This window comes from Schistocerca piceifrons, chromosome 8 (genome assembly GCF_021461385.2).
Source record: "Schistocerca piceifrons isolate TAMUIC-IGC-003096 chromosome 8, iqSchPice1.1, whole genome shotgun sequence".
Classification (NCBI taxonomy): domain Eukaryota; kingdom Metazoa; phylum Arthropoda; class Insecta; order Orthoptera; family Acrididae; genus Schistocerca; species Schistocerca piceifrons.
In genome coordinates, this window is record NC_060145.1 from 89,884,119 (window position 1) to 89,898,357 (window position 14,239).

Consider the following 14,239-nt stretch of genomic DNA (forward strand, 5'->3'; position numbering starts at 1 on the left):
TAAGTTATAATGCGCAACAGCAACAACAACCGCAAAAGTTTGGAGATCATAATAGGCAATATCCGAATGTGAATATAATAGAAATGACACCTGATGCACAACCTCAATCTGTGTCAGTACCTAGTACAAATGCTAATCCAACAAACTAGAAACAGTCACTACTGTGCCCCAGGTCGTGGCTGAAGAATTCTTGGGGGCCGACTTCAATGTTAATCAGTTATTTGACACCACACTTGAACAACAGAATAATGATATGCCGAGTAATTCTAAACAAAAACTACCTGTTTTATTTATAAGATACAACCACAATAACAATATATCAGATGAACTTTTACAAGACAGTACACAATGTCGTTTAAACACAAATGAAATTGTTTTAGCATCTACTACTGGTGTAGTAGGTGGGATTCCAACTACTATTATCCTAGATACAGGTGCAGCTGTGAGCGTTTTGTCTTTTAATTTCTATAAAAAGATGTGTGAATTGGAACCTGTGCCTGAGTTTCCTGCCCAAAACTGTAAAATAACTGCTGCACTAGGTAATAAGTCATGTAGGGTTACGAAGCAAGTTTTTGTAAACGTTAAAATAGGTAATGGAACCGTACAATGGCCATTCCTGGTTGTACAAAACCTTGTGACAAATTGCATATTAGGAATAGATATTATGAGCGAGAAGGACTGCATTATAGACTTCTTCAAAGGTAAATGTATTTTAAATGATAAAAGCAGGGTAATTATTATTGATTTGGACAGGAGAACTCTAAAGCATGACAAACACTGTACAGGGTACAAGGTTCAGTTAGTACTTGACAATGACATTCAAGACATACAAACACACTCATCTGACACAGAGATAATGGACTTGAAAACATTGCTTGATCATAAGATAAGTGAAGCTACAGCTCTCAGTGTACATGAACGTATAAAACTACAGGAAGTGTTATCCAAATATTTACAAGTTTTTACCAAACGATTAGGTGTTATCAACACGTATGTGTACAAGATTGAAGTTAAGCCTCACAAGATCTTCTACCATAAGACATATAACGTACCGTTATCTCAACGACCTGCTGTGTGGCAAGAATTAAAACAAATGTTAGACTGGAAGGTCATTGAACCATCCACCTCACCTTATTGTAGTCCTCTACTTGTTGTCAAAAAATCAAATGGAAGCATTAGGTTAGTGTTAGACGCATGAGCTATTAATGAAATAATTTTACCGGTTCACACAAAACCTGAAAATTTAGAAGAGCAATTACAGAAATTTCTAGATGCAAAATATTTTTCCACAATAGATCTCGCTAATTCGTTTTGGCAGGTGGGTATCACTCCCGATTCTCGGAAATATACTGCATTTATGTTCGGGGGGCGAACCTATCAGTTTTGTGTTCTACCCTTCGGACTGAATGTCAGCTCTGGGGTATTCATTACAGCCCTGGATACCGTGCTTGGCGACGATTTAGTTGAGACAGTCACACACTATGTAGATGATATACTGATAGCTACACAATCTTGGAATGAACACGTTGTCACTCTTCAAAGAATTTTAGAAAAATTTGCACAAGCTGGAGTCACAGCCAACCTAAGAAAATCAAAATTTGGTTGCAGTGAGATAAAGTATTTAGGACATATCATTAATTCACAGGGCATACGTCCGGATCCCAGTAAATTAGATGCTATCAGAAACTTTCCTAGCCCTCGAACTAAAAAGCAGTTAAAATCATTCCTTGGGCTATGTTCATTTTTCAGACGTTTTTTGCCACAACCACTTTTGAACAGTAAACATCTGCTAAATCTACTTAGATAGAATCAAGTTTGGATCTGGTCGGAACAGTGCCAGAATGACTTTAATACAATTAAACATGCTTTAGTGAATGCTAACATATTGAGCCATCCAGATTTCAATTTAGATTTTTGTATGACTTGTGACGCTTCATGTACTGGCTTGGGCTGTTGCTTATTTCAAGTTGTAAAGAATAAAGAGGAGGAACAGATAAGAATTATTGGGTTTGCGAGTCGCACTCTAACTGAATGTGATCGTACATACTCCACTACTGAGTTAGAAACACTTTCCATAGTATGGGCATTCAAGAAATTCAATTATTATTTATTTGGAAAACATACAGTAATTTACACCGATCACCAGGCCCTGACATTTTTGTTAACTTGTAAACTTGTACATCCTAGACTATCACGATGGGCAGTCACACTTCAGAACTACTCTTTTGAAATTAAGTACATAAGAGGTAAGGACAACACCATTGCAGACACTTTGTCTAGACTTCCACAAGGTATGAATGATACCAACAGTGACTTAGGAAATATAAATGACTACAGGATTCTCTTAATGCAAGACAAGCAGTATCACCAATATTATATTGATATGTGCAGAAACATGGCTGAATTACAAAAATCTGATCCTCACTGGTATAAGATAATAACATTACTGGTAGAAAAACACAATCATCCTTTGACTAAGTATTACAAGTTACACAATGATGTGTTATTTTACCGCCGACATCCAAATGCTACTAACTGGTGAGTATGCATTCCCAAAGAGTCTGAACGTAATCTAATTTGGCACACACACTTAGTTTGGGGTCATTATGGGACGAAAAAGTGTTTGGCAAAGCTCAGCACATACTGTTATTTTAGCAATATGAGAAGAAAAATTTACAGGGAACTGAAAACATGTGTCATATGTCAAAAATCAAAACCTCAGAATTTATCCACAAAAACAGATTTACATTCTATTTTACCCAGTAAACCCCTGGAAATTCTGTGTACTGACATCAGTGGACCGCATCCAGCAAGCTCTGGAGGCGTCAAATATATCTTAGCTTTTTACGATATATTTTCTAAACATGTAAAACTTTATGCTTTAAAATCCGCCACTGCAAATGCTATAATACGAAGATTCTCAAGTGATTACCTGACGCACGTGGGAAAACCTAAAGCAATTCTATCAGATAATGCAGCATACTACTCTGGGTACAAATGGAGAAATTTCTTGAAGGACAATAACATTAAAAGTATATTTATTTCGAGGTTTAGTCCACAATGTAACGCGACTGAGAGACTTTTCCGAGAATTAAATCGATTCATGAGGACCTATATTTCATCAAAACATACTAATTGGGTGTCCTACCTAAGTCTTTTCAAAGACGTACACAATAACTTAAATATTTACGATACGAATTACACACCTAACGAGATCATGTTCAATTGCAAACAGAACGATCAGTGGATAGAACCATTACCTAAGTTGTCAGACAAGGAAATCACACTTGAACAGAAAATAAAAGAAGTATTGACTACATTGACACATCACGCACAAATACGAAACAAACATCACAGAAACATAATAAAAAGAAAACAAAAATTCGAGGTAGGAATGCTTGTACTACTTCGTACTCATCATAAATCTGTAGCACTCAAACGACGCAACGCTAAGTGGCGTCTGCTATATGAAGGACCTTATATAATTGTTAACATACCGCATCCTGATGCGTATCTGTTACAACATCCTAGAACTAACAAAATTATTGGGCTATACGCACACCGAGATCTTAGAGCATTTCATGCTGAATAATGTCAAAGTCATACCCATCAAAATATTGCTAAGCAACTCGAAAAACTCTGTTGTTACAACACAGATAATAAGTAGTATAGAAATTTTCATTTCAGCGGTTCCAGTGACGCAGTTGAAGACAGAAGAACTCTTCTTTCAGCGCGCGCCTCCACCTGAAAGACGGAATATTAAAGTAAAATTTATGATTACGTAGCAGTGGATGACATATTAATTTTTCACGGAACATTTGTTACTGAAGGTACCACTGACTTGGTGTGACACCTGACGAACTGACAGACGTCATCTGTGAAGCGATCTTTTACTTTGAGAAATGGATTAGACGCACATCTCTCAACACGAAAAGCATCTATCAGTAGTCAAGGCCACACAGACACTCTATACACACGCACAAAACGCGAGGAATCGAACATTTTCTCTCTCTTACTATTTTGAATATTTATTGAGTAGTGAAAACGCCTGGTCTTGCCTACTGATGTAATGAATGTTGTGTCTAACCTATCTTAATTTCAGATGACATCACAAAAAACATCGATAATATCCCAGCAAAACCGCTAAAGAGGATGTAAATATCTGCAATTCATGTAATCAAATGTGACACAATGTAATAACCTATAGCGATGTAATGATGATGTAAACATGTTTATGTGCAACTATATTATGTTTATGCTAAGAAAATATGTGACGTGTGTATGTATAATTACTTATTCTTTTAACTGATGTATAGTGTAACTGTTACTATGTAAAAATTTGAACAAAACGAGTGCCAAAAAGACATTGCATAGTGAACCACTGTTCACGGACATTAACGAACATTACTAACTCTGCAACTACGTGGAAACCTATGTGAAAGAAACTGTTAATGCCATTCATTATGCAGCGTATCTATGTAAACACGATGAACGATTTCCTTGATTAATAACTACGAACATTTAGGTGAGCCATATTCAGCAAAAAACTGAAAATGTGAAGTGCATAATTCGTGCATCGTCTAGTGATATTACTACAGTACCCAACTTCAAGATGTTAACTGGATTAAATGGACACAAAGTGCCTGTCCAGAAAACAACACGACGGGTGGAAGAATTTTGGTTGGAACTTCAGGGAATGAAATGTTCTCGAAATGTGACGGACACTCTTACCTGGACTGTCCAAGGATCGACGCCAGCTATGTGCCGTCCGAGGTTCTGCAACCAAGCTTCCACGGAATGTAAAAAACGAACTGCACGTGGACCAATTACTCGACGGGTCACGTCTGATCTGTAATAAGCAATGCTTTTAGTCACAACGAACTGCATCACTACGACTATAATGGAAATAAGAAATGGACACGCTTATGTATTAATCACGTTGTTATACAACGATGTTACTGTGATCAAAAAACTTTACCACGACGATACTAACCTGTAAAAAATTATTGTGCAGCGGATGAATATGAACTGTAATAACGACACGATGTGTATAGGTCAACGCACCTGAAAAATACGGACATTTTTCTTGGAAGTATTTCAAAACAATACTATGTAACTAAGAACATTCAACAATCTAAGTTGTATTGTGTTATAACAAATATTGTAAATTTAAAACTAAGTTACCTGTCATAGAATGTAGTCTTCATATGTAATCTTGGTTGAATATTTTCTTTGTGCAACGACTGAAAAACGCGCGCACACGAACAATATGATCTGCAATACTGTGCCGCGTGATCTAACTGTACGATATAACGGCAGTGCCGCAGTTACACAGACGCTTCTGCGCATGCGCGCACTCTATCTGCCAACATAAGAACTTTTACGGCGCACCCGCGTCATTCAAATTTTGTATATAATGTGTATAATGTGTAATGTAAGTCATGTAAATAGTTGTAGATAACTTAGATTTTCTTGTGCCTTTAGGTGAATTGCTCGCCTGCAGGTGTGTCCTTTCACCTCGCAATTCAGGGGGCAATATAAAGGCACATTTGCATGCCGAGCGTGAGTTTCCTCGGAAACTCAAAATATTAATTAAATAAATAATCAGTGACAAATAAATAAAGCCTATGGCACACAACTGCAGCGCTGTGTCGCTGATAAAACAAAAGCACAATTACGTTACTCTTATGTTTGATTAAGAAAGGGAGAGCTCTGGTAGAAGTGGTGCGAGAAGCACGTATTTTTTTTTATTGTCTGGCACACCGCCATATTTCATGTTATAGAAGAATACTGCGAGTTACAACCACACTAGGCACTCGATTCTGTAAAGAATTTATATTTATAAAAGTAAGTAGGATTATGAACTGTAGGCTTATTCATTGAATATATCTGATTTAACTAACTGTGTAACTTTTTTATGTTTAGTAGACAATCACCTCTGTACGACGTATTGGCATGGCTGGCAAATTATTGTAATATTGAGATTTAGATTATGAGTCCGCACCTACCGCAGCAGTCTTTGGAAACGATTTAATTACGAAGTCCGATTATTTCAGTTTTATTTCACGGTCAACTACGAGTAACATTGCCTTTACGAAAAAGCCATTGTCAAGCGTCTGATACCGAACAATTAAACGTCCACGTTCCAGATAAGCAAAATATTAATTACAATTGCAATCACAATCACCATCATACAGATAGAATAATCAATATCTAAATAACAATATACACTCCTGGAAATGGAAAAAAGAACACATTGACACCGGTGTGTCAGACCCACCATACTTGCTCCGGACACTGCGAGAGGGCTGTACAAGCAATGATCACATGCACGGCACAGCGGACGCACCAGGAACCGCGGTGTTGGCCGTCGAATGGCGCTAGCTGCGCAGCATTTGTGCACCACCGCCGTCAGTGTCAGCCAGTTTGCCGTGGCATAAGGAGCTCCATCGCAGTCTTTAACACTGGTAGCATGCCGCGACAGCGTGGACGTGAACCGTATGTGCAGTTGACGGACTTTGAGCGAGGGCTTATAGTGGGCATGCGGGAGGCCGGGTGGACGTACCGCCGAATTGCTCAACACGTGGGGCGTGAGGTCTCCACAGTACATCGATGTTGTCGCCAGTGGTCGGCGGAAGGTGCACGTGCCCGTCGACCTGGGACCGGACCGCAGCGACGCACGGATGCACGCCAAGACCGTAGGATCCTACGCAGTGCCGTAGGGGACCGCACCGCCACTTCCCAGCAAATTAGGGACACTGTTGCTCCTGGGGTATCGGCGAGGACCATTCGCAACCGTCTCCATGACGCTGGGCTACGGTCCCGCACACCGTTGGGCCGTCTTCCGCTCACGCCCCAACATCGTGCAGCCCGCCTCCAGTGGTGTCGCGACTGGCGTGAATGGAGGGACGAATGGAGACGTGTCGTCTTCAGCGATGAGAGTCGCTTCTGCCTTGGTGCCAATGATGGTCGTATGCGTGTTTGGCGCCGTGCAGGTGAGCGCCACAATCAGGACTGCATACGACCGAGGCACACAGGGCCAACACCCGGCATCATGGTGTGGGGAGCGATCTCCTACACTGGCCGTACACCACTGGTGATCGTCGAGGGGACACTGAATAGTGCACGGTACATCCAAACCGTCATCGAACTCATCGTTCTACCATTCCTAGACCGGCAAGGGAACTTGCTGTTCCAACAGGACAATGCATGTCCGCATGTATCCCGTGCCACCCAACGTGCTCTAGAAGGTGTAAGTCAACTACCCTGGCCAGCAAGATCTCCGGATCTGTCCCTCATTGAGCATGTTTGGGACTGGATGAAGCGTCGTCTCACGCGGTCTGCACGTCCAGCACGAACGCTGGTCCAACTGAGGCGCCAGGTGGAAATGGCATGGCAAGCCGTTCCGCAGGACTACATCCAGCATCTCTACGATCGTCTACATGGGAGAATAGCAGCCTGCATTGCTGCGAAAGGTGGATATACACTGTACTAGTGCCGACATTGTGCATGCTCTGTTGCCTGTGTCTATGTGCCTGTGGTTCTGTCAGTGTGATCATGTGATGTATCTGACCCCAAGAATGTGTCAATAAAGTTTCCCCTTCCTGGGACAATGAATTCACGGTGTTCTTATTTCAATTTCCAGGAGTGTATATTTATTTATTTATTTTATTTATTTTATATGGCTCACGTAGGCAAAACATGGAATAGTCTTCTCTTCACAGCAGCGTAATAGAAAGGCTAGAGAACTTAATAAATTAGCCTCCTTAACACACAGCTTCCGCAGGCGTCTGATGCTGCGCCACGTTCCCTCCCCCTATGTAATATATGAGTAGATAGTTTCACGGGAAACCTTCATTGGTGATGGTTTAGGTTTGTTAGAAATCGCCGGCCGGAGTGGCCGTGCGGTTTTAGGCGCTAGAGTCTGGAGCCGAGCGACCGCTACGGTCGCAGGTTCGAACCCTGCCTCGGGCATGGATGTGTGTGATGTCCTTAGGTTAGTTAGGTTTAATTAGTTTTAAGTTCTAGGCGACTGATGACCTCAGAAGTTAAGTTTGACACATTTGTTAGAAATCGGACCTTTTTTCCCGAATACCCTCGTCCATAATGAACTGTTGGTCCACTTGGAAACGTAGGTGTAAGATCAACCCAATTTAGCAGCACCCTTAATAAGATTAGTGGTTCAGAGAACGCCTTAGTTGTAGGGTGATCTGCACTGGCCATCTCACGCACCACGCTGTCATCTGGCGAACAGCAGGATAATGGAATGGTGCGACCCCACAGCAACTTACCCGTTGATGTGGATGACGAACCCGTCGTCGACTCCCCTTCTCATCATATCCTGGATGGCCTCCCTGGTGCAGATGCTCAGACCCAGTACGTTCACGTCCAGCATGCGCCTCCATGACTCTGTCGGTGCAGCTGCGAACACAGAGTGGCCTTAGATTAACAACGTACACTACTCGCCATTAAAATTGCTCCACCACGAAGATTACGTGCTACAGACGCGAAATTTAACCGACAGGAAGAAGATGCTGTGATATGCAAATGATTAGCTTTTCAGAGCATTCACACTAGGTCGGCGCCGGTGGCGACACCTACAACGTGCTGACTTGAGGAAAGTTCCCAACCGATTTCTCATACACAAACAGCAGTTGACCGGCGTTGCCTGGTGAAACGTTGTTGTGATGCCTCGTGCAAGAAGGAGAAATGCGTACCATCACGTTTCCGACTTTGATAAAGGTTGGATTGTAGCCTATCGCGATTGCGGTTTATCGTATCGCGACATTGCTGCTCGCGTTGGTCGAGATCCAATCACTGTTAGCAGAATATGGAATCGGTGGGTTCAGGAGAGTCATACGGAACGCCGAGCAGGATCCCAACGACCATGTATCAGTAGCGGTCGAGATGACAGGCATCTTATCCGCTTGGCTGTAAAGGATCGTGCAGCCACGTCTCTATCCCTGAGTCAACAGATGGGGGCGTTTGCAAGACAAGAACCATCTGCACGAACAGTTCGACGACGTTTGCATCAGCATGGACTATCAGCTCGGAGACCGTGGCTGCGGTTACCCTTGACGCTGCATTACAGACAGGAGCGCCTGCGATGGTGCACTCAACGACGAACCTGGGTGCACGAGTGGCAAAACGTCATTTTTTTCGGATGAATCCAGGTTCTGTTTACAGCATCATGATGGTCGCATCCGTGTTTGGCGACATCGTGGTGAACGCACATTGGAAGCGTGTATTCGTCATCGCCATACTGGCGTATCACCCGACGTGATGGTATCGGGTGACACTGGTTACACGTCTCGGTCACCTCTTGTTCGCACTGACGGCGCTTTGAACAGTGGACGTTACATTTCAGATGTGTTTCGACCCGTGGCTCTACCCTCCATCCGATCCCTGCGAAACCCTACATTTCAGCAGGATAATGCACGACCGCATGTTGCAGGTCCTGTACGGGCCTTTCTGGATAAAGAAAACGTTCGATTGCTGCCCTGGCCACCACATTCTCCAGATCTCTCACCAACTGAAAACGTCTGGTCAATGGTGGCCGAGCACGCCATCCAAGCTCTGTTTGACTCAATGCCCAGGCGTATCAAGGCCGTTATTACGTCCATAGCTGGTTGTTCTGGGTACTGATTTCTTAGGATCTATACACCCAAATTGCGTGAAAATGTAATCACATGTCAGTTCTAGTATAATATATTTGTCCAATGAATACCCGTTTATCATCTGCATTTCTTTTTGGTGTAGTAATTTTAATGGCCAGTAGCGTGCATGGCAGGTGGACAGAAAATTTGAGTTACCACCACAAAAAGTAAATATACGTAATTCAGTTTTCGTTTGGCTTCCGGTGGACGTCTGTAGTGCTGGCGCACACTAAAATCTCCTCGGCCTCTGTGGCCGAGCGGTTCTAGGCGCTATAGTCTGGAACTGCGCGACCGCTACGGTCGCAGGTTAGAATCCTGCCTCTGACATAGATGTGTGTGATGTCCTTAGCTTAGTTAGGTTTAAGTAGTTCTAAGTTCTAGGGGACTAATGACCTCAGATGTTAAGTACCATAGTGCTCAGAGCCATTTGAACCATTTGAATTAAAATCCCAGCGCCACAGTAGCGTATCATCCCGCTGTAGCATTTAATACAAAGTCATCTAGCCCGTTGATGAAATATCGAACTGTAATTCACTGCAGAAAGTGTGTAGCTGTGTCAGACAAAGGCACTTGACTTCTCTGACCGCCTGGATTCGCCTGATAGGAGAACATGTGCGGGTAGAAGATGAAAGAGGTTGTTACATCCCACTTCTCACGAAAATGACCAGGTGCGGGGAAAGGGATGGAGGTTGCTGCGTCAGGCTTAGGGACGACAATGTACAGGAAGTCGAGCGGTCAGTACTTGTGAGTGGGGGTCCAGAACTGCCGTTAAATGACAGAACAGGAAATTAAGTCAAATAAAGAGCGTATATTTCGGTGTAAGGGATACAAGGGGCGCGTCCAGGGAAGAATTTACCAGTCTAGGAAGTCGGATAACTAAAGTCGGTGCACAATGGGAGAGACGGCGGTTCATACAGGGTGTTTCAAAAATGACCGGTATATTTGAAACGGCAATAAAAACTAAATGAGCAGCGATAGAAATACACCGTTTGTTGCAGTATGCTTGGGACAACAGTACATTTTCAGGCGGACGAACTTTCGAAATTACAGTAGTTACAATTTTCAACAACAGATGGCGCTGCAAGTGATGTGAAAGATATAGAAGACAACGCAGTTTGTGGGTGCGCCATTCTGTACGTCGTCTTTCTGCTGTAAGCGTGTGCTGTAGACAACATGGTTTATTCCTTAGAACAGAGGATTTTTCTGGTGTTGGAATGCCACCGCCTAGAACACAGTGTTGTTGCAACAAGACGAAGTTTTCAACGGAGGTTTAATGTAACCAAAGGACCGAAAAGCGATACAATAAAGGATCTGTTTGAAAAATTACAACGGACTGGGAACGTGACGGATGAACGTGCTGGAAAGGTAGGGCGACCGCGTACGGCAACCACAGAGGGCAACGCGCAGCTAGTGCAGCAGGTGATCCAACAGCGGCCTCGGGTTTCCATTCGCCGTGTTGCAGCTGCGGTCCAAATGACGCTAACGTCCACGCATCGTCTCATGCGCCAGAGTTTACACCTCTATCCATACAAAATTCAAACGCGGCAACCCCTCAGCACCGCTACCATTGCTGCACGAGAGATATTCGCTAACGATATAGTGCACAGGATTGATGACGGCGATATGCATGTGGGCAGCATTTGGTTTACTGACGAAGCTTATTTTTACCTGGACGGCTTCGTCAATAAATAGAACTGGCGCATATGGGGAACCGAAAAGCCCCATGTTGCAGTCCCATCGTCCCTGCATCCTCAAAAAGTACTGGTCTGGGCCGCCATTTCTTCCAAAGGAATCACTGGCCCATTTTTCAGATCCGAAACGATTACTGCATCACGCTATCTGGACATTCTTCGTGAATTTGTGGCGGTACAAACTGCCTTAGACGACACTGCGAACACCTCGTGGTTTATGCAAGATGGTGCCCGGCCACATCGCACGGCCGACGTCTTTAATTTGCTGAATGAATATTTCGATGATCGTGTGATTGCTTTGGGCTATCAGAAACATACAGGAGGCGGCGTGGATTGGCCTCCCTATTCGCCAGATATGAACCCCTGTGACTTCTTTCTGTGGGGACACTTGAAAGACCAGGTGTACCGCCAGAATCCAGAAACAATTGAACAGCTGAAGCAGTACATCTCATCTGCATGTGAAGCCATTCCGCCAGACACGTTGCCAAAGATTTCGGGTAATTTCATTCAGAGACTTCGCCATATTATTGCTACGCATGGTGGATATGTGGAAAATATCGTACTATAGAGTTTCCCAGACCGCAGCGCCATCTGTTGGTGAAAATTGTAACTACTGTAATTTCGAAAGTTTGTCCGCCTGAAAATGTACTGTTGTCCCAAGCATATTGCAACAAACGGTGTATTTCTATCGCTGCTCGTTTAGTTTTTTTTGCCGTTTCAAATATACCGGTCATTTTTGAAACACCCTGTATTTAGGTCTGTTAGTGGCCGGCCATGGGGCGCAGAATCAGAAGCTCTGCCTCCAGTGAAAGTCGTCTGTTCTACTGGAGGTCTCCATCTCAAAAGACCGCAGCAACTGTGTTCTGCTCTGCAGAAGCCTCCAGAATCCACACGCGTGATCTGCCTCGCACCCATGCTATTGGATAAAACCGATGGCGTGAACTCGCTAGCAATTTAAGCAGAAGACTGCAGTTGTCTCGTGTCAGTAGCTTTAACCGGACAGAACTACCTATGTTCTGAAAGACAAGCTCCTTTGGTCATTCAGGCGAGCCTAAGTTACTCTAGGAGAAAACTTGTAAAGATTTCAAATGATTCAAATGGCTCTGAGCACTATGGGACTTAACTTCTAAGGTCATCAGTCCCCTAGAACTTAGAACTACTTAAACCTAACTAACCTAAGACCATCACACACATCTATGCCCGAGGCAGGATTCGAACCTGCGACCGTAGCGGTCGCGCGGTTCCAGACTGTAGCGCCTAGAACCGCTCGTCCACCCCGGCCGGCTGTAAAGATTTGACTGAGCCTTTGTAATAACCTTTTTAAATCAGTTCCCTAAAATATTCCTTGCCTATCTGTCACCCTGTGCATACGGATGCAAACTTTCTGGTAATACAAAAGACAAAAATGGAACTACGACGTAGACGGAGTCGAAGGTGAAGGAGGTTGTAACGGAACAACGTTGCTTTTACATAGTTTGCTGTCGAAATCTCACCTGACTGATTAATGATTATGTAATGATTAGTTTATAGCGAGGGGAGTGAACAACTCATTGTAAAGGCATAGGTGGATTATGAAATGCACGTTTATTTGATTGCTGAACCATCATAAATACAAAAACAAAGCAATATGTAAAGTCTGAGCTCTTTATTGTATTTTATCATTACGAAAAGCAGATAAATTCTGCCAAATAAATGAGGAAGCCATTAGACCTGAAGGCAGCCAAGCTTTTCCCCTTGTCGTTCCGTTTCGTGAACGCCATTTCTACGAAAGGAAATGTGCCGCATGCAGACCCAGTGGATAGCGGCGAGATAGCGATGTCAGGTAGGCCTTGTCGTTTTCCTTTTTGCGAAAACCTTTTACGAGTAACGAAGTGTACTGCAGACAGACTGAACTGTGATGAGTACAGAGCCAGCAGTGTTAGAGTGAGGTCTCGTTACTGGTGCGCTCTGCATCGCATTAAATATTTCTGCTAACATTGGCACAAATTATGGAAGAAGTCGGTAATTAGACTGTCTGTTGTCTCTCGCAAATTGTAGCAGTGGATGCAAGACTTTCCCAGCCTAAAATACAGTGTTGCAAGAATCACACTGTATTACTTCAAGAATGCGTATCAAACGTAGACATTGCGTCGCCTTTGGTCTATCCAGTTAATAAGAGACTTGAAGATTCTACAGAGGCACTTTTTGCAATATATTCTAAACTTCACTGCTTCTGACAAGACAAGCCACAGACAATTTATTTCATTATTTGCGTACAGGAAAGCCAGACTCAATTTAAATGAAATTGTGTTGAGAAATGGTTTTGCTTAAATGTATTGACAGTTAATTATAAAAGCGTTAACATCTCATCTCAAGCACAAACTAGTATATTGTTCAAAATCTACCTTAAAATTAATATTTACTGTGTGAAACAGAAACTACAGTAAATGCAGTATTTGTGTGGTTTATGAAAATAGAGAAGTGTCGCCACTCAATTTTGAAGGGTTGCTTTGTTACAGTAACTGCTTAAATATCACTTTTATTTTTTAGATTCAGATTAAAGTAATTCAATCTAATGACACCGTGCGCGGCTCGTGTTTGTGCCATTATTGCTTAACATCTTGTTTTGGCGGTACTCCCTTCTCGTTTCCTATTCTATTTACTGGCGTCACTAAGTTGCTGACTTGCCTGCCCTTGAGTGGCAGCAGCACTGCTCATCGATAAGAGGACTGTCGTACTATCTTTGGTCGCCGGCCGCTTCCTTGTTCTCTGTGTGTGTGTCGACTTGTGATTGCTCCTAGTTGTTCCACAGTGACCGGTTTTAGTATTGTTCAAGTTGTTTGTGGAAGTGTTTCGCGGAACCATGTGTAGCTTGTGTGGTATGACTGAGTAGCTATTTTAATGCTGTCTGCG

The 14,239-nt window shown here is 43.0% G+C and overlaps 1 protein-coding gene across 1 annotated transcript in view; it reads right to left on the bottom strand.

Annotated features, from left to right (window-relative positions):
• LOC124711829 (dehydrogenase/reductase SDR family member 11-like) overlaps window positions 1-14,239 on the bottom strand; it is a 102,971-nt gene that overhangs the window by 45,879 nt on the left and 42,853 nt on the right. Inside the window, exon 3 of the mRNA XM_047242056.1 lies at window positions 8,292-8,421. Within this exon, the coding sequence (XP_047098012.1) occupies window positions 8,292-8,421 (130 nt within the window). The remainder of the gene's footprint in view (window positions 1-8,291; window positions 8,422-14,239) is intronic.